Source organism: Rutilus rutilus, assembly GCF_951802725.1.
Source record: "Rutilus rutilus genome assembly, chromosome: 19".
In the NCBI taxonomy this organism is placed as follows: domain Eukaryota; kingdom Metazoa; phylum Chordata; class Actinopteri; order Cypriniformes; family Leuciscidae; genus Rutilus; species Rutilus rutilus.
In genome coordinates this window covers 3,686,578-3,708,881 of record NC_140232.1, presented here as the reverse complement: position 1 = coordinate 3,708,881, position 22,304 = coordinate 3,686,578, and the positions used below count along the sequence as shown (strand labels likewise).

Here is a 22,304-nt window from a genome sequence, read left to right as displayed (position 1 = left end):
AAAACTTTATACATTGACTTCTGTAGCGTATTCAAACCATAGACTGTAAAGATTCAAACACAAAATAACAAATAAAGTCTCAATCACCAAAAGCAGCCAATACTAATTCTAATTTCTCTTTTATTGAAAAATGCATTTTCATTCATTCATACATGGTTGCAACAACATTTAGTTCAATATTATCAGTGCCATCGTTTAAAAATGCTTTATTGACTGAATAACATGTTCAGTTGTTATGTGCCATATGTATCTTCCTAAAAAATAAAAAATAAACATTTTCTTTTTTAAATAGTTTTGAATAGAGGTTGATGATGTATCTTATATATTCACAAACCCACCTCCTACCTTACAATCAACTTGGCTGCATGTCATTTCAACTTAAATGACATTAAACTGACTTTAAAAAAATGAGTTGAAGACTGTGTAACTTGTGTAAGTCACAGTTCTATAGTGGCACAATTTGCTCAGACCAATGGTTTGTGTGTAACGTGACTTTTTTAAAAATAAAATTGTACATGAATAAGTTAGTCAAATGTGTTTATGTCTGAGAACCTTGACATACATGTTCATGTGTGGTACAGTACGAATATTTTCACTGTCCCTTATTTTCATAATGAACCATGGTTGTCCATTATTTCCCTTTTCTGAAGTTGGCAGCTGTATTCATGACTGATTTCAAAATGGTAAACAAGCACTGCTTTATGCAGTTCGTATATCTGCAGTCCTAATTTCGTTTCCCCTTTCCAGAAGATGAAAACAGACTATTGGCATCTTCTATTTCCTGTTATATGTTGATGTTAAACAAGGACGAAACTAAAACTCTAAAGCAAAAGGAGAAATGCTGTGTTAGCTATAATTGGTAGCCTTGATTAAATCTGAGGTTACGGGTCAGATCTAAAGCTTCACGTCTCATTTTAAGGCGATGAAACTCTTTTAGCTGTGCTTAGTTTAGTTTCATTGCTTTGCTCTAGCTTAAGGTCCTTCTCTTTGCATAGAAAGCCTGTAATGGGCAAGGACCACGCTTCATTGTGCCTTGAAGAACGCTGAGATCTTCTGCTGATGGTTTACTGGTCTCCTGAACAGCCGAAAACACACACATCAATCTATACAGTAATCTAATATATACAGTATATATAATCCTAAAAAGCACGCAAACCACTGAGGTTTGTCCATGTGTGCAGAAGTCGAGCTTCTGCTTGATGTGCACTATGTTTGTGTGTTGATCAATGTTTATATGTGAATAAAAGGCTAAATTAAATCTGTTCATCATAAAAAGTGATTGAGTCTCTTCAGAAGATTTGGACTACATTGCTTGATTCATATGAATTAGTTTTACCATGTCTTTGGCCTTGTTTACAGCTGGTATTAAGATGCGTTTTGGTCGATCGGATCACAAGTGGGCGCTAAATACAGGAGTAAACGGGTCTAAAACGCTTTGAGCTCGTCCAGTTTCCTCCACTTCCAGAGTTAGTAGAAAACACATAGTGTAAACACTCATGAGATCGAATGTGTTCAAACAGCCACAAAAGACCCCTACTCTCCACCCACTGACCTCATGAGAAACAAGTTTGGTTTGAAGATGAAAAACGTACGAAGCTCAATGTTCTCTCTCCATTCCTGATTTCTAACACACACTCACAGCGTTCGGCTGATCTCGCGTCTGTCAGAGGAGAAACTGAAGCTGATGCTCTCCGTGTGTTTCTCCGTCGTCTCCAGTAGTGTTCATATCTAAATTACATGAGCTTATTTCATCCAATAGATCACAAGATCTGAAAAACCCAAACATTTCCTCACCCATAGACCCTCCCCTCGAAGAAATCAGGACAGAAGTGTTTGAAAGTGGACAGAAGAGACGGATTAAAACACCAGGTGTAAACGGGAATGTGTTTCCCTCGTCTACTTGTGATCCGATCGAACAAAACGCATCTTAATATCAGCTGTGAACAGGGCCTTTATGTGCTTTTTTGAAGCTTGAAAATAACCCTGCATAGTCTTCACTTCAACGGTATATAGATTAATCCCTTTTAAAATCACAAGATTCAGTCAAGAACAGTGAGAGATTTCCTCTGTCTTGTGTTCTTAGATTAAGGTTCACTAGTTCACACTTACAAATAAGTCAGATAGAATAAATGCGTATTTGGCGTGCTGTCCGTGGAGAGGGCTCCGGGCTCGGTATTCGGCCCGAACCCAGAGTACTCCCCCCGTATTCCTGGCTGTAAAGATTGAGCCAAGAGTGAGGAGTCGGGGTGGTGGAGGGATGCTGGAAAACTGTCAAGGAATATTAGGTGAGTTGACAGAGTGGATATATATATATACTTCTTGTCATGCTGATTAGGGTAGACATAATTGTTTGATGACGAGTAGATTGGATTGATTATTTGAACGTGCTCCTCCCGAACTTTGTTTATAAAACATCATTTAATGACACAGACAGCAGCAGGTTTATTAGGCTACTGTCCCTTTAAGAGTGAATGCATGGATCAAATATACTGTTACACACGTTTTCTTTCTCAACTGTTTACGTTCATAACTGTCATAACCAACAGTTTACGAGGATATTTTGACATGATTTTGTGTGTATTTTTCCGTTCAAACGCAAAAAGATCTCAATTCAGTATTCACACACTATATGAGAGGCGGATTCACAGAAAACAGCGAGCGAGTGCTGGATTTAGTTCTCTTTTGCATCTTGAATGCACGTTTTAAAATCACATGAAAATTCACAAACAGGAATCAAAATTAAAATTTTATAGCAAGTATCCGATTCCTGAATTGGATGCATTTTTATTCACTAACATTAACAAATTTAATTATTGCTGTAAAAATGTATATGCATTAACAAATGAGACCTTATTGTAAAGTATTGCCGAGTTTTTCATTGCTAGAATTAAGTGTACTGTTAACCTATGAGAATCTTCAGATTAATAATGAATCAATAATACAGTAGTCAGTAATACTTAAATATACTTAAAGCACATTATTTAGTTTATGAAAGTACACTTTGAAGTATACTCATAGTAAACTACTAGTTAAGTCATTTTATACTACAAGTATACTTAAGTGAACTTGGCATCATAGTTTTTATATTTATTATTGCACTTTGCACCCCAAATCTGACTTGTTACTATATATAAACTTGAACATGAAAGTATATAAGTATTGATAGGCTACTCAATCAAAAGAGTTAACGCAACTACAAGCTATGGATACCCTAGTGAAAAAAACTATACCAAAATGTATTTAAAATACATTTTTTTCATACAAAGTATACTACAAACCCATTAACATTTACTGGCATATTGCCTGAGAATTACTGATATAAATATTCTAATTAAACTTTATTTAGAGTACTGCTTTATTGCACAATGCACATTTCTTAATATTAAGCCTGAAATGTGTTTTAATATCACTATTACTATTAGTAAGGATGGTGTGATTTCTGTATAATATCAGTCTTTAAATACAAGATATTTAAAGTGTATCTAAAGTGTACTTGCAATAGTTCCACTTTAGCACAATCAAATATACTTCAGTATATCTTTAGTTGAACTTCAGCACTATTTCTGGAAAACTAAAGTACATTAAGTGCAAAATTAGTTGTTCCAGTTTAGCAGACTTTAAGTATATCAGTTTAGTACACCAACAGTACAATTGCAGGGTATTTTTATTAAGTAAATAAATATGTAAATGTATTTGTAGTATACTTATATAGTATGCTGCTCATAAAATATTAAATTTAGTATATTTATTTTTCACTAGGGTACTTAGACTTTTCTATCAGTATAAGTTAAGTAGACTTAAGTGTAATTTTACGTATATTTCTGAGAAGAACATAAATAGTAAACTTTCTAATTTTTTGTTTAAAAGATGTACACTAATAGCACACTTATTATTTTTTTGTTGTAAGGGAAGCAGTGAGAATAAATTCAAGTATTGCATGATATAAAATCAAGTTGCAGTGCATAGTATCCCTTGCAACCAAAGACGTTCTTTTCCCTTTGGCTTTTCAGATGATGTTTCATTTCAGGAGTCTCTCCCCAACAGCGTCCCGATAAACGCTCTCAATTTACAGACGCCAAGAGATGTCCGCGTACCCAACCATGAGCACGGGGCTGTGGAGTGCACTTGTGTCCAGTACTGCACCATGTCCCCTGGTTTGGTGTGGTGGACCGACACCATAGTTTGATAGCAACAACGGCTGAATGGTACAGCGGGTCCTCCGGAGAAGAGTGGGGAATGGGTCGGTGTAATCCCTGCGGTGTGAGCACAAATCCCTACAAACACATCCTCGGGTGGCAATGGACTGGGTAATCGTATGGCAACCGCTGCTAATGAAAGCTTGAGCAACGCCGGTCGAGAAAGTACATACGCCGTCCCACTGCAGTAATCCGGAAAAACCACGCCAGCGTATGCAGTTTCTGACATGAAGTGTTTACTGGAAGGATTGCGATCCGGTGCGACTTGCATGTGGACGCGACCCAAATAAAGCTCAGCGAGTTCACTTTCTGCCGTTTTAAAGCTGTGGTTGAGATACTGCAGAAGTGCACTGGGGTTAAACAGCACATCATCATCTACTTTTGCCAGATAGCGAGCCTGTGGGCAGAAACGGCGAGCCCATCCCAGCATAGACAGAGTTTTAAGGGTTAAGTTGGCGTAGGAGTCAATGAAGCGACCCTGTATGAGATCCCCGCGCTCCTTTGACTCTTCCACCAATTCTTTCCCGAGAACTGGGTCAGATGGCTGACCGACAATGAAGAGGGTCATGACTCGGTGACCCCTGACTTGTATTTCCCCACCCCAGGTGTCCCGAATGGCTTGGCGGGCCTTTCTGTTGGGAGGTGCCGATACAACCAAAGCGATGAGGAAAGGTTTGGCACGTTCGCAGACGTGGACGCTCGGCATAAGCAGGTACTCTTCCGAACGGGTTGGAGGAATACTGTGTGGAAGAACCAGTCCATGAAACCCTTCCACTTTGCTCATGCCCAGCGAGGTCACCCATAATTCAATGGCGTCGACAAAGAGTAAAGCAAGTAAAGAGCCACAGAAGACTATAATGCAGAGGTAATGGATGAACCCTAAATTACCTCCTCGCTTCCCAATGCGACCCTTACAGATCCTTAAACTAGGCCCTATCATTTTTTTACAGATCACAGGACAAACTTCTTTACTCTTCTTTATTCTTTTTGGGTATGATTATACATTTAGATCCAGTGAAGGGATAAAATGATGCATGGTGTCCAGTTGTGCTTTTCTCTGCTCTGTTGCACCGCCAACTGCAAGAGGAAATAAAGATGAACAGTGTAGATTAGTGGTTAATAATATAGCAAAAATTATATTCTTTAACTTGTACAAAAAAGTAAAAAATTTCACTCTGTGTCTCTTCTGCTCACCAAGGCTGCATTTATTGGATCAAATATACAGTGAAAGCAGTGAAATATTTCTATGTGGATATCTAGTAAAATGTAATTTATTCCTGTGATCAAAGCTGAATTTTCAGCATCATTACTCCAGTCTTCAGTGTCACATGATCCTTCAGAAATCATTCTAATATGATGATTTGATGCTCAAGAAACATTTCTGATTATTATCAATGTTAAAAACGTTGTTTTAAATTGCAATATTTCACAAGATCACTGTATTTCATAAATGCAGCAATGGTGAGCAAAAGAGACTTCTTTCAAAAACATAAAAAATGTCATGGCGCTTTAAGCTTGACGTCGACTAGTTGCTGATCATGGCCTATAGAGGGCGTAACAGGATAAGAAATCTTTGAAGTCCACTTTTACACTCGGTTTCCAACAATTAAAATGACAAATAAATGCATATTCTGAGAGTGCACCACAACTTTGATTATACCATCTGGATGCTTGAAATTGATTACAGCCTCTGCTAATGCTGTTGGATATGCTTGCACATGTTTACTTTGCAATCATTTATTTTATATGCAGTCAAAATATTTCAGACGTTAATATATATTTATATGATATGTCTCTAAATCAGCATGGCTGTGAAAACATGTGTGATATTGCTCATATACAAGTTTAATCCTTGTCCAGTGTTTGCTATTTCTCTCCAAAAGTTATGAGCGATAAAAATGTATTTGTACTCGTTTAAAAGTTGCTGCATCTCTTAATCCCCTCGTATAGACTATAAACAAATCTGTCTGTACGTGAATATTACAAGCATCTTGCACTTGTTTTATCTTTGTTTCTTGTTTCTGTTTGTGTTGTGCCTGAGCACATGGTTTTGTCTGTTTGTGTTGGCCATGTGCTCCTCTAGTCCCACCTCCTTGTGTAGTCCTCATTTGCTTGATTATGCTCACCTGTTCTTCATGTGCTCTGCTCCCTTTATATTGTGCTCCTTCATGTCTTTTGCCTTATACAGACTGTGAGATTTCAGCACTCATATAAGATCATTACAAATCACACTGTACGACATGTATGTAGCCTGTACGATGATGACACCTATAGACCCTTTTACAGCCCACGTGATCAAATAGTTGCGCGTGCATTTTGGCAACGGAAGTGCTGTTCCCCACTGGCTCTAACGTGTTAGCAACTCCGAAAGTATCAAAATGGTTTCCCAGCATCAAAATGTCTGGTAGTTGCGTTTACGGTTGCACTAGTCGATATTCCACCAAGGGGCTTAAGTTTTATAGGATTCCGACAGGATCACGGCCGTTTCAGAAGAACCGGCGGCGCCTGTGGCTGCAGGCGATTAAACGTGTTGATTGGAGCAAGGACATAATAAAAAATGCTCGCGTCTGCAGCGACACGCTGCTGATTCTCGCCATACTTCCGTTGCCAATATGCGCGCGCATACGTTGCTACGTCATCATTGTGTACAAACAGTAAAAGGGTCTATAGAGTCGCAGGCTACGATGTAGTTCGTATAGAAGAGTAAAACGTCATCAGCATGTGCTAGTGGTAAACAAATAGACCAAGATGAATCGCACTTTGGCAGTTGTTGTTTTTATGTGTGGTGAATAAAAGGAGGAAGTGAAAGAGGAGAATATGGATGTGGATATGGCGAGGGAAAAGAGGCCAACTTGTCATAGTCCAGTCATTTTATGAAAAAAGGCTGAACAAATTGCAACAGAAGTTTTGTATTCTCAATATGTCCTGAGCAAGGGAAAAAAAGTCCCGAAGAATCCCATTAGGGGAAAGTTTAGAAAAAGACCCAAATATAGCCTATTCGTTCGCCTATTCATTCTTTTTCTTACGTGAATAGGGTAAAAATTTTAACCTTTAGATATCACCATACGGAAGCCCTAAAAAAAAAAATAAAAAAAAAAATCCGTCAAAAAAAAAGTCGAAACATTTCGAGATTAAAGTCGAAATATTTTGAGAAAAAAGTCGAAACATTACCAGAATACAGTCTTCTCTAGAAGTTGCGTGTATGTGCATTCATAACGGCACGCGTCCACTGGTGCATTGGGCGTGTTTCCAATTCTGAATTTTTTAACAAAAAGAAAATTCGACAGGTGCCAATCTACCAACATGCATTATCATGGCGTTGCCTAGGCTATAGACGAGCACACAGAGGTTCACAATCTTCACCGTAAATACGTTCTGGATACATTTTAAGTGCATCATTCGGTATCCAATCATTTGGCCGGATCCCGTGATTTCCTCAAATATAATAACCACTGGTGGTGGTTGAGGAGAGATTCCCTGAAATGATTGTAAAGCGCTTTTAAGTGTAGGCCTACAGTAGACATATGAAAGCGCTATATAAATGCCTCATTCATGCATTCATTCATTCATAAAGCTGGATATCTTGATCCAGTCTGAAAAGTGTTTTCGCCTGTAGGCTAAAGTCTATTCCGGCACAGTATATTTTATAACGTCCTATAGCCTAATGCCATGTTGGTAGACCTGTAGATTTTCCTTTTGTTGAAAGCCCAGATAAAAGTAAAAAGCAATTATTTTGTGTAGATCCAGTTCACACACACACACACACACACACGCACGCACGCACACGCATCAATGTGAAACAACGGCAAGCACACACGCAACTTCTACGGAAGACTTTATTCTCTAAATATTTCTATATCTTCCCTCAGACTCGTCCCCCAAAAACAGTCCCACAGACCAAGCCCCAAACCCAATCTCTTAAAAATTAATAAAGACTGGTTTCTAAAGTACTTCTTCCTGCCTCTATGTGTTACAGGTTTTCTCAGTCGCTTTGGTGCATTTCTCAGATCAGAAATGAAATTCTCAAAACTACTTGTTCAACCTCCACATCATGTAGTCACTTGTGCACATCATAAAAGCAGTTTATCATTCTTTTGAACAAGTTGCAATTGCTTTGGTACATTCATGCAATTGATTATGTACAATTGTCTGTGGTTTCCTACATTATCAGTTGCTAATGCCATGTTGCTCAAAATTTATTAAATAGTTCTCTGTGCAATAGTCTTACCCCTCAAAACATCTAGTCATTAGTTCATCGTATAAGTCATTGAATGCAAAATGGTTGATCTAGTTGTCATAAACTGTCAAGCATATTTTCTACACAATCTATTAGACTTTTTGGAAATGTGCCATGAATTGATGAATTGTGCAAGTGAATCTTGACTTTCTCTAATGAAAAGAATTATCAACCAATGAGAAACCAGTTCTCTGAAATAGCTCAAAGTTGCATTTCATGAACCTTCAATTGTCAAGCATATATACAGTGCTGCATGCAAAATAAAAGTTCTGCCTAAGGGGTCTTTCCTGTGTTTGCCTTTCTAATGTTGTATTTTTGGCCTTTGTGCCCCTATTTCTTTTCTATATCACAATAATATTGTAATGTTTTTTGTTTTTTTGTCAGACCACTAGTAAAAGTGTAACTGTGAATCATATCCAGTAGTGTGTAAATTTGTACTTTTGAAATGGATATATGGCATACAGAAGAAGCGCAGCTTTGTACATTTCAATACAGTAACTGTCATCCAAACTGTTGCCATACATCAGGTAATACTAACAGAGTGCAGTGTTTTATTGACAACATGATTAAGCAATTTGACTGTCTTATCTGTACACAATGACACAAGGACTTTTCATTTTGATGGCACTGACATGTTCATTGACACAGATATTTACTTTTGAGAGATGAACTAAGGATTTTGAGCAAGAGACTGGCTTTTGCAGGTAATCCATGGTGTTTTGCTATTTGTACGAATTGTTTTGAGAAATGCACTTACTGTTTTGCAAATGTCGAGGATGATTCGAGAAATGTACCAAAGCAACTGAGAAAAACTGTAATGCTCATGGGTAGCCTAAATGGGTTCTATTCAGACCTTAACATCAAGTATTTTACTGTTATATGTCAACAAGATTCAACAAGACATTTTCACCTGGCTATAGAGCTGGTAAGTCCCGCCCTTCCGTAAAACCCCGCTGGACCTCTAGGTTGAAAAATCGTCAATGCAAGTGAATGGGAGAAAATAATTATTTTCTGGTCCCGTTTGAATTGTGCCATGAATGTGAACATATGTTGTCTGTGAATTTTTTATATAATCTTTCATGTTACGAGTTTGACAGTATATGGTATGATTCTTCGGCTAGCAGTTGTGGAAAAGACATAACGAGAAAGACTACATGTCGCCTATGTGACGTCACCCCATAAAGTTGACTTACCCGTGGTTTTCACCAACCTCAACGATTTTGTCCTCTCCCTGAAAGAAGGCGGTGAAGTGCACCAAAGACACAGTCATGTTTAGCGGGATCTGTGAGCTAGTGTCCGTGTGCGAATGGTGGTGACGTTTCAAACGCGTCGAAAGCAGCGAAGAGTTGTAGCCCACAAAGTGCTCTCACACAAAGTCTAACCGTATCAAACTTCTACCCGCTAAATTGTAGCATTCTTCACATGAAAGATTATATAAAAAATTCACAGACAACATATGTTCACATTCATGGCAAAATTCAAACGGGACCAGAAAATAATTATTTTCTCCCATTCACTTGCATTGACAATTTTTCAACCTAGAGGTCCAGCGGGGTTAGCGGAAGGGGCGGGACTTACCAGCTCTATACCCAATGTTTAGATCTATTTATGCAAATTGGCACATACGTAATTAGATTATGCACCGTTTGTCCATGTTAACAAACAATTAAAAAAAACTTGTAATACATTTTTTGTTTGTCTTGATGTAAGTAATCAACTCAGTAATTTTCATGGTGATATCTAAAGGTTAAAATGTTTACCCTATTCACGTGAGAAGAAGAATGAATAGGCGTCTGAATAGGCTATATTTGGGTCTTTTTCTAAACTTTCCCCTAATGGGATTCTTCAGGACTTTTTTTTTCCTTACTCAGGACATATTGAGGATACAAAATCAGTTGAGTTTGCTTCTGTTGCAATTTGTTCAAGGTTGACCCCCATTTTGGCTTAAAATGACTGGACTATCATGCCAATGAAGTCTCTGGTTCCTTGAGCTTCTGCCTTATCTCTATCGTTGACCAGCCTGTTCTCCTGTTGTGTGTTCAAGTTCAAACCTCACCCTCCCTGGTCTTGTCAATTGTTAATAAAGGTCACCCCTCAATTCTCCCTCTCTCTCTCTCTCGCTCTCTCTCAGAACCTTGACACACACACTGTACGCATACCTTAGAGTAGATGTTTAAAAGGCAAAGCATACTTTAGGCTTAAAGTTTTTTTCAACTGCTTACACACTGCTTACACACCTCTTTTTTTCCCAAAACTTTACACACAAATCCAAGAATTGCACACACAAAATGCAAAATGCCTCACATCTCTTACAAAATGAAGCACTGCATTAAAAACAATACACACATATCAAAAGCAAACATTTGTCTTATGTTGCAAACACCTTTGCCATAATATTATATTTTTGGATATATCATACACACAGTTATTCAAAACCTAAAGCTCTTCTTTCATGAGCTCCTACATTTCTGTACAAGATTGAAAGTAATTGGCAGAGAGATGTTGAAAAATTCACGGTAAACACGAAAGCAAGATTGAAACCAAACTCTTTATTTACTGTAAGCATTTGTGATTGTGAATACAGTATTACACAGTCCGAAAAACGTACTTGACCTTTGGCCTGTTTATAGGCCTATTCTAAAGCAATCTATTCTATTCTTCTATTCTAGCAATCTTGTAATATATTACCTGATGAGGAGCCGAGACTGAACCCCCGGCATTTCCATCAGTACAGCGGTTGTGGCAGGGGGACGTAACGTCTCCCTTCCCTCCTTCAGGGAACGACAGTTACATACGTAATCGAGACGTTCCCTTTCAGTCAGTCACTATGAGTTACGTCAGTGACTGATGAAATGGGGGTCCCTATTTAATCACGCCACAGCAGCTGTCTTTCAGTGCCCTGCGCAAGTCTGAGCTCCCTGTCATGAGACTAGCATGGACGAAGGGCTAGGCTTAATGCAGGAATACCAAGGTGCACTGGGAAGCATATCCATGTGGAAATATGCAACACAATACCTACCCGCAGGGAGGTCTTACAGAATACACATATGACCCGCGAACGGGATGCATATGGAAAACTTTAAGGTATCCAGCCTGCAGGGTGGAATGTTTTAACCCCAGGGGTGGCAAGGTGGTCTTGCCAAGGGAAGACACATACTCAAAGAGACTTACCGTGGAAATACACATGTGGGGGTTGCCCAACGGGGGAATCATGCACACGGAGGCACCTGGCCTGACACGAGGGCTGCCGCTGGCATGCACTCTGGTGTCGACATCAACAGTGCTGGAGGAGCCCAGGGCTTCACTGAGAAACTCACCTGAGTAAAATAACGCACGTATCCAGTCTGTGGAGTGGAATGGCGAAGCAAGCGATGACACCGAGCAGGTCCTACTTACTGTCTACTGGAAGCAAGTACACAGAAGAACGCTGGCTCCACTCGGAGATTGTAGAGTCTAACGAATGTGTTAGGTGTCGCCCAGCCTGCAGCTCCACAAATGTCTGTTAGTGAGGCACCATGCACGAGAGCCTAGGAGGAAGCCAGTGTGTGCAGAGTGTGCCTTCACCCCTAGAGGGCATGGCAGGCCTTGAACCTAGTAAGCCAAGACACTAGCGTCCACTATCCAGTGAGACAACCTCTGCTTGGAGAGAGCCTTTCCCTTCTGCTGCCCTCCGTAACAGATCAAGAGCTGGTCTGAGGTCCTGAAACACAGCGCAAAGGGCGCGTACTGGACAGAGAAGTGCCAAGGCTGGGTCTGCCTCCTCCAGGGGCAGAGCTTGCAGGTTCATCACCTGATCCCTGAAAGGAGTGGTGGGAACCTTGGGAATATATCCAGGCCGGGGTCTCAAGATCACGTGAGAGTTAGCCGGCCCGAATTACAGGCACGCTTCGTCAACCGAAAATGCCTGCAGGTCCCCTACCCTCTTGATGAAAGCCAAAGCAACCAGGAGCACCACCTTCATAGAGAGGTATTTAAGCTCGACTGAGTGCAATGGCTCGAAAGGAGCTCTCTGCAGCGCAGATAGTACCACTGTGAGGTCCCAAGAGGGCATGTGTAGAGGGCGAGGAGTATTTAACCTCCTCGCCCCTCTAAGGAACCTGATGACCAGCTCATGCTGTCCTACCATCTTAGACTCCACAAGGTTGTGGTGTGCAGAGATCGCAGCCACATAAACCTTCAGGGTGGAAGGAGACAGCCTTCATTCCAACCCTTCTTGGAGGAAGGAGAGCACAGACCCGATCGGGCATTTTCTGAGATCTTCTCGGCGAGAAGAACACCAGGTGACGAAGAGATTCCAGTCGTGCGCTAGAGCATCCATGCCGGGGATCCCCTTGGTCAGGGAATAAAACCAGTGGCAGTGGGAAGTGTCTGGGGAGGCAAACAGATCTATCTGTGCGTCGCCAAACTGTTCCCAAATCTGTCTGGGGATGGAGTCTCCATTCCCCAGGACATGAGCATAGTTGTGAGAGCTCGAAGCGACCTCAGACGCTTGTGACTCCATAACAAGAGAAGGGTTCAGTTCAAGATGCGCAGGTCCAGGATTGGTCGTAACCCACCGCTCTTCTTGGGTACAATGAAGTAGGGGCTGTAGGAGCTGGACTTCATCTCGGCTGGAGGGACGGCCCTCGATCGCACCCTTCGCCAGTGGGGCGGCGACTTCCGCATGCATGACAGGGGCATTGCCACCTACCATGTTAAAGCGGGCTCCCCGAAAGCAGAGACTGTGCTAACTTAATCGCATAGCCGAGCCTGATGGTTTGCGCGAGCCACTGGGACAGATTGGAAAGCTCTAGCCAGGCTCCCAAAAACTGAACCAGCAGGGTCGCTTTGCCTGGCATTTGGCAGGCTGCGGAGCAGACGCGGGCTGGGGCACCTTCCTGCGGCCATCTCGACGGCGCAGCCTGGGTGAAGGCTGCTGCTGGGGCCGGGCGGGAGACGCAGGGGGGCGCCCCCGGGGCAGAATATGTTTAATAGCCTCAGTCTGCTTCTGGGCGGCCGAGAACTGTTGGGCGAAGTCCTCGACCGTGTCGCCGAAGAACCCAGCCTGAGAGATAGGGGAGTTGAGGAAACGTGTTCGCTCAGCCTCCCGCATATCTTTCAGGTTGATGTTGTCTACCACACCCAGAAATACACGGGCGAGACATTGTTAAAAGGATGTGCCGCGTGCAGCTCTTTTAGAGAGGATAAAACTCAACAGCAGTGCTGAAACGCCCAGGAAGAACACACACTGTTGGCAGATCACTGCACAGACCAGCAGCAGGAATGCGATCTCTCGCCGCTGAAGAGTCGCTCGTCTCGATTCTCAGAACTTGTAGACAACTTGCAGTGGAGAGAAGTGAAGGAAACAAAACATAATGCAAGATTGCTCGTGCAGCTCCTTTTATACCCATGAGGTGGGGCGGAGTTGCACAGACTCATGGCATTGTTTTGGTCAGTCTTGGTAGGAAAATGTTAGCAACGTGTCTATTTCAGGTGTCTAATTTGTGCTTCCTTTGAGTCACATTCATGTAAAAATCTGTTTATTTAATTATTTTTTGGTAAAGCTGCAAGTCACTTGTCCTAGCTGTCCTGGCATACAATATTTTGCGCAACTTCTAATTTCCTTAAATCTTTTTAACAAAGGTGAAGAGAGTGCATGTTAGCATGACCACAATAGACACGTTCAAGGGATAATACCCATTTAAATAAACCACAATTATCAATATACAACACACCCTCTCTAATACTCACAGGTTGCTTTTGCTACAAATATATCAGTGACTTTTTGATTGAACTTTGCTCACTGTAAGTTGTGTTGGGCTTCTTCTAATCTTATTTTCAATGTAACTCATAGAGTGCTGTACAGTGACGACAGACAAGAGGATAAAAATGGACACTCATGTCTAGCTTGATGAGGATTTAGTCAAAGCTTTGAAAGGTAAACTGAGAAGTCAACGGAATTCTAATGCAAATTATTATACATATATTCAAACATGGATACAAACGTTAATCATGGGTTAATTTCCATTTCACAGATCCTGTGACAAAGCAGTCTTCAAATACTACAGTGGTCTGAACCACAAGCCCTCAGTTGCAGAAAATGAGTCGTATTCAAAGAAGTGATCGTCCACGTGAAGATGATGATGTGACATTCAAACTCTTCTGTTTCTTTGGTTCAGCCGTTTGTAGGCCTAAGTTTGTACATAATGCATTATTCACTTCTGCACATTGTTATTCCGTAACAGAAAATTGCATTGCGATGCTTATTTATTTAGTGATGTAATATTCATTGTGTACTTTTCAGTAATACAGGTATAACTGAAATGTTCAGTAAAAAATGTATAAATATAGCTCTGCCATAGCATTTCAATGAGCTTTGTTATAATGTATTTTGTTCAAGAGATTATATATGCTGCTGTACTTTTTTAATGTACTCTTATGTATTTATTTTGCAATGTACACAACAATAAACTATATTAAAGTTTTCTTGATTTCAAAGTGTGTGTATGTCTGAACGTTTATATTTAATTATTTTTGCACTTTTAATATACCATTTTGAATACGAAATAAAACAGATTTATAATAAACTATTAGTGTAATGCTAATACATTTTTAATGAGCTGAAATGCTATTTAAATGTTCTTCAAGTACATTAAAATTAAGCTTCAAATATATTATAACTGTAGTTTAAGACATATGAAAGTATATTTTAAATGAACTGTAAAGAAATACACTTAAATGCACTAAATGTAAATTTAGCACAATTTAATATATTACAATATATTGCAAATAGCTTAAAACTGATCTTAAGCATCTCTTCAAATACACTTAATATACTTGAAGTTGTTTTAAAATACATTTAATATGCACTTACTTTAGTACAATTTAAATATATTATGTCCAAAAAAAGCACAATTTAAATATATTTCCTTTTCATCTGGGTCAGTTGTGAAACTTTCATTATCACTGTCATTATTATGAAATGCAATGACTTGTATCGTCATATACTGTAAGATGTTGCCCACCCCTTCTCAGAACTGCAGTTTGTTTCTGAGTCAGTCACATCTGTCAGTTCACATATTCCGTGTGAAGCATCTTTCGGGTTTAAGTGTGAGCAGAAGTATGATCTTCTCGTTTACTCTCGACCAGCGTCAGCGAGAGAGACAGCTTTTTGATTAAAGTGAAGGAGATATCATGAAAACACTGTGGCTGTTGTGTATTTTAAAGAATTTGAGATGACACAAATGAATCTGGAAATAACCCATGTTTGAGGTAAAACAACAAAAAAGCTAATCTTGTAAAAATTTTGCAACTATGTCTACTAACTCTCATTAGAAAATGAATATAGACTGTTAGGTTCAGGTTAGTAGAATAAAATCACATGTAGTTGCAAAGTTACTTATACAGTACAGTAGAAAGTCTGTTGGAAGCATCAAAATAAAGTGTTTATAAGAAATTAAGCAGAGTAATGTTATTGTTATTAATAACTAATAGTTAGTACATGTTATTAATTTCTTTAATCATGTATATATTTTCTACTATATGTTTGATTTTGTTCCCCCAATGTAAGATCTTTGGTGTCTCTTCTGTGCTGTATGACCGAGTGTGTGTGTGTGTGTTTTCCATCCGGATTGATCACATGATGTTTCTTCCTATCAAAATATGTCAGTTTCCATCCTTGCAGACATGAGATAATGCAATATCTGCGAAATTCTCTTAAAGTTGTCACAACAACACCTTATATACCTATATGTTCATCTATCTTTGACATCTGACTGCTCACGCTGACCGGGCCGTTACACCAACTCTGACATAGATCATTCTGTTTGAGCCTTTCTTATCTGACCAAAACACAAGTTTCCTGCAAATATATTCGTTGCTCTTATTTTGCTCTTTTCTTCTGCGTCTTCTCTTCTACCTCTCATTTCATTCTGCACATTTCTTACTTCTTTTGGCTCCTTCTTTATACTCTATACTCTGATCTTCACAATCTTCATCTGTTAGATACAATACTCTGGTATTTATTATAAACTATTATTTACATTATTTAAATTTTTACTTAATTGCTTATTCCTCATTCAAATTTGATCTTTGACATAATCATTGCTCGTCTGCCTGGATCTCAGTGTCCAAATGCGCAGCGGGATCACCCAGTTTTCAGCATTTTACCAGATTAGTAAGAAGCATTTATAAATCTGTTGTCAGCTAAACACAGACTTAAAGCTTTCCCTCAAATTTTCAACCAAATTGAATGCTTGAGGGTCTAACGTTTTGAAAGTGAAGAATTTGAGACATATTAGTATTGTATTACTTGTAGAGTAAAAAGAATAATAATTATTATTGCATTTCATTTTTTATGCAATTGTTTTATTACAATATGCAAATATATTTATATCCCAATTTTTATCATTAATAAATCAAGCAAAGACGTTGTTTGTTTGTTTTTTAGGTGACCCTTATACAGAGCAACTAAAAGGCATTGAAAATACGACTGCATATTAATAGAATTAATGGACCAGTCAAGAGCTTCAGGATAAATATTGACTTAAATCACAGACAAACCTAGCTCCACTAAACATACCTCGCCTCTCTGAAACACTGGCCACATTACGACAATGCGGAGCACAGAGTTGCTCTCATATTACAGAAGCACAGTGGTGTTATTAACATGACAGTTAATTGTTTGTTTACTGAGGTTGGGTTGAATATCGTGTTTGACTTCAATGATAAATAAACATAACTAGCCCTTGAAATGTTTACTCGCGCGTTTCCGCTGTCTCGTATTCGAATGAATATGAATATGAAAAAAATGCAATGGAACGAAAAGTGTGACCGCCCTTCAAGAATGTGTGTCGTTTCTATCAATGCGTGCTTTAAAACAGAAATGTTACCTTTCCAGCGCGGAATCCTCTGAAATTAAAACCACCATGCAGTTTTCTTGTTTCTGCCATGAAGATGATAAATGCATCATTTATTCAAGGCCTTTTCGGATGTCCGTTTCTCCATCGCGGTTTGGTGTAATCCACTGAAGTAGGCTAGGCTATAATGCAGATGATGAGCGAGCATTTTTAGAATAGACCGTCGATTAATAAGCGTTATTGCAATCCTGATGTATTACGCCCGCATAGAAACAGCTATATGCCTCCATTGACTATAGGCGGTTAAATCTGATAGTGATGGGCAGAAATACAGGCTGAGTCCTGTAGGAGGCTCTCTCCAACTCAAACACTGTGACGATTTAAAGGGTCCATAACTTAACTAAGAAAGGCAGCTAGATTACGATTTAACATAAATAAATAGCCTACTTTAGTGTTGAATTTAAAATACATATACAAAACAGACGTTAAGTAGGCCTATCTAATAAATATAATCAAAACTTTATATGTTTACTTGCATGACTATTGCAGCTATTAGGTTTTTTTATTCGCTTTGGTACTATTTTCACAAGTAAGGTGTACATTTAGTACAAAAATCCAAACTGATCACACTTGTAAAACAGCTAGTCAAACCTGATCCCATGCTTTCATTACAGTTATACACATTTCAGTCCACATAATCATTGTTTCAAACACAAGATTATTTGGTTTAACCACAGAAACACATCTTCTTTCAGTTTAGTACTTTTAACAATCAGTTCATTCAACAGCAAACAAATGTTTCAAATCACCCTTGTTGAAATAATTACAGTAATACAGGCTACAGTTGCCACATTAGAAAATATACTTACATTACCTACAGTTTTTGTTATTCACTTTATTTTCACAAGTAATGTGTACATTTCCAAAACTCTTAGTGCTAATATCACAACAGATCATCAAAAGTGCACTTTTTTCATCATGTTTTCAACTGTGTTGTTAGTAAAATACACAGAATCACAAAGTATCCTTTCACTACACAAAATAACTGTTTCATCTATATACATAATGTTTGTAATAGTATCTATCTTGTGTGTTATCAAAAGGTGTGATGAAGTTATGAAACTGCCATGAGGTTTTGTGCTAGACCAGAGTTTGCTGGCAATACAGTAAACGTTTCTGCTGTGCCATATGACTGTGTACTAGTTGACCTTTACAGATGAAGGAGGAGTGATTTATGGGGACTTTCCATAGACATAAAGATTTTTATTCAGTAACTGTATAGGCCTATTCTATCCCCTACCCCTAAATATACTCATCACAGAAAACCTTCTGTATTTTGACACTTTCAACAAACATCACTTACAGTAGTATGATTTATAAGCTGTTTTCCTCATGGTGACGTACAGTATATGTCCCCACAAGGACAAGGATTTCAGATATTGCCATCTTTGTAGAGACATTTTGTCTCCATAATGTAGAGTGTACCAGGACTCACTCATAAAGACAGTCTTCGCCGCCATCTAATTAAATAATGTAGGAGAAATAATGTAACTTCTGTTGCTGTTCACGATCAAGGACTATTTTTTCCAGCGGAAGAAAATTTTACTTCATTAAATAGTTGCATTGATACATATTTTTTGGCTTTATTATTTGTATTGTGTGGTAACCGTTTTATAAAAGCAGGGTTAGGGTTAGTGTGTGTGTCTCCGCTTCGCGTCGTGAATGACAACGCCCTTCAGCCGTGATTTATTCACGATACAGCACAGCCTCTCGTACCTTATTGCTTACTTAAGTTGAAATGACTTAATCATCCAAAGTTGATTGTACTTATATATAAGGCAGCAACTTTTTTTTACAGTGTTGACGGTAGCTACTGACTTCCATAGTAGGGGGAAAAAAAACAATGGAAGTCAATACCGTCAACTGTCTGGTTTCTGACATTCTTTAAAATACCTTATTTTGTCTTATATGATAATATACAAAAATATAATATAATAATCGCAAAATGTATGAATTGGCTAATCAAACGTATACGAAAACTCCTCAATCACAGAGCAGTTGAAAAACTCTTCCAACAGATTTGCTCCACCATTAGTTCAGACTGGTGACGGTGTATGTAATGACAATGGACTACTTGCAAGAACTACTTTCTAGTTACTTAGTACATATCGGGAGTTTCCGGTTAGAGCGCTCAGCGCCCCTCCGGCATTCACTAAAGTACAAGGGTTTCAGTACCACGACGCACACAGGGTGTATATCTGAGGGTGTGGCCATCACACCCCTTTCACCCAAGTAAGAGTGATTTCACGCGAGATACCTGTCCTACCTGAACTACATGTTCATCAGATACCTGTGTGTGTTTACAGGGATTTACAGGGATTTCACGCGAGATACCTGTCCTAACTGAATTACATGTGCATCAGACACCTGTGTGTGTGTTTACAGGGGTTTCACGAGAGATACCTGTCCTAACTGAGTTACGTGTGCATCAGACACCTGTGTGTGTGTTTACAGGGGTTTCACGCGAGATACCTGTCCTAACTGAGTTACGTGTGCATCAGATATCTGTGTGTGTTTACGGTTTCACGCGAGATACCTGTCCTACCTGAATTACATGTTCATCAGATACCTGTGTGTGTTTACAGTGGTTTCATGCGAGATACCTGTCCTAACTGAGTTACGTGTGCATCAGATACCTGTGTGTGTAAATCTATTTTTATATTCTATTCTAATACACTTACAAATACACTGTTAAACCTTAAAACTTAGGTTTTTACTAACTTTTTTCCACTGCTATTTTAAAACAACATACTGACAACTAGTTGTTTATACTCAACTTTATTAAAATAAGAAAATATCAAATATTGACAGCAAGCAGAACTAGGCAGGACTTCAGCTTTTGGATGTCTCAGTCAGGACACTATCTTCACAGGATCTTCTACTGTACTATCTCCCACACACTATCACTTTTCATATGACTGGAATGTCACACTACATAGAAAGAGAGAACAATCATGTACAGTCAAACTTTGATGATGGATTTTGACAAAAAATAAAAGCTTTTGAAGATTTATCAGTGAGAGTGATACAGTTGCTAAGGTGTTCCATGTTGTTACTATACTAAGTGTTACTCCTAGGTTTAGAGGGAGGGAGGTAGATACTAGTGTGTTGATAGATATGGTTATTGATAAAGTCAAACAAGTGTTAAGAATCAGGTTTGTGAGAAATATTGTAGCTTGGTCATGTACCCATGTATTCTTTTTACTGCTTGACTATTAATTCAGCTTTACACATAGTCCTTGTATTGCGCTGGCTTGATAATGACCCGTCCAGACCTTGTGCATGTTGGTCTTGTTGTCCCTGTATTGTCTGTTTTTGTTTCAAGAGGTTGTGTGATTTGGTTTTAAACTGGATTCTTGTGGCTTTGTTCAACCACATCCACATCTCTTTTGGGTGTGTCGTGGAAATTTTAAACTGTATATTAAACTAACCATGTTTCTAACATCTAACCTTATTTAACATCTAACATTTGGATGTACTGTACGAAACCAATGGAAAACTTGTGACTTTGAGTGTGTGCGTGTGTGTGTATAACATAGTTTGGGAAATGAAACGACACTCGGTTACTAACGTAACCTCGGTTCTCTCTAGAGAGGGAACGAGTGTTGCGTAAGTTTAGGGCTGTGTATTGGCAAGAATCTGGCGATACGATACGTATCACGATACATGGGTCACGATTCAATATATTGCAATATATTTCGATACTGTGCATAAGGCGATATATTGGGATTTTTTTTAAGTAGGACTATAATTTTAGAAAAAATAATATTTAAAAAAAGACATGATGTGCATAAAAGTCAAAGAAGTTTACTTTAGGTTAACAATTCAGTTCACAGAAAATCAGACTGCCAGTTTGGTATTGTGGTTCACAGGTTCTTAGTGAGCAAATTTTTATATTATTATTATTATTATATTATTTATAAGTAGGCCATAATAAAAGAAAATACATAGCCCCTGTCACAATACAAAACAACAACGTGAACTGGACGAAAATGAATGAAAGTGAACAAAATGAATGTGTCATATAGGCCTATTGAAATCAAGTTTTTATGTGATAAAAGATTTTAAAAGAACTGGACGCGCGAATGAGGCAAATTAACGTCTGCCGCGCTAAACGCCTCATTCGCGCCACAGGACCTCCAGACGCGCGTAAACGCGTCTTTGCATTAACTTAACATTGAAATCACTCGCGCCAGACGCTCTATTCGCGTTTGGTGTGAACGCAGCTTCACGGTGCACGTCCACTACAGCGGCAAAACTCCGCTCGGTGCTGCTGGCAACGCTGTAACGTCTCCGCTTTGGGGTGTGTCTGTTACGAGTGTGTTTGTTTTTTTCAACACACGGACAGTATAATCATCATGCACGCGATTACATTTAGAAATAGACAAGCTTTGTTTCCAAATGCACCATGCAAAGATCCTTTCAATTTTATAAACCCAGCCAATATAATAACAATAAACACATCCAAAATAAAATCTTTAACATATATAAACAACTGCAAAGCGTCTAATTTGTAAACAAAATGATTTACGCACTAAATCCATCATAAACTGCCGACCGCGTTTTTCGCTTGATATTTAAGTCGAGAACTGCCCAACCTTTTGACGCTCTCAGTCGCTCTCAACGCTTTCTCCGGTCCGCTGTCATTCCCAAAATGCACTGCTGAGCGTGAAGCTCGACTTCCATGGAATGAATTGAAAACGCTTGCTCCGCTCGCTCCGTGCCAGTGGACACGCACCGTTCGGCGAGCCTTTTAAACAACATAAACGTGAACCACCGTCTTAACATGAATATTTTTGGACGTAAAAAAAAAAAGAAAAAAAAAAATCGATATTGCGTTTTTGAAAATCGATACAGTATTGCAAAATAAAATATCGCGATACTCATGTGTATCGATTTTTTCTTACACCCCTACGTAAGTTTAGCTTACGCTACGGGAAAACTCCTTTTCTCGAGAATATTGAAGCAAAAAAT

At 39.0% G+C, this 22,304-nt stretch overlaps 1 protein-coding gene across 1 annotated transcript; it reads right to left on the bottom strand.

Annotated features, from left to right (window-relative positions):
- Positions 1–3,862: 3,862 nt before the first annotated feature.
- b3galt4 (UDP-Gal:betaGlcNAc beta 1,3-galactosyltransferase, polypeptide 4) lies at positions 3,863–17,616 on the bottom strand. The gene is made up of 2 exons (XM_084389835.1): positions 17,304–17,616; positions 3,863–5,273 (listed from the first exon to the last, which is right to left on the bottom strand). The coding sequence occupies exon 2, from the start codon at positions 5,134–5,136 to the stop codon at positions 4,024–4,026; it is 1,113 nt and encodes a 370-aa protein (XP_084245961.1). The 5' UTR covers positions 5,137–5,273; positions 17,304–17,616; the 3' UTR covers positions 3,863–4,023.
- Between the last annotated feature and the right edge of the window lie 4,688 nt (positions 17,617–22,304).

Bases quoted from the DNA above. Each gene is read 5' to 3' on its own strand.
- b3galt4 (XM_084389835.1), bottom strand. From the start codon at position 5,136: ATGATAGGGCCTAGTTTAAGGATCTGTAAGGGTCGCATTGGGAAGCGA.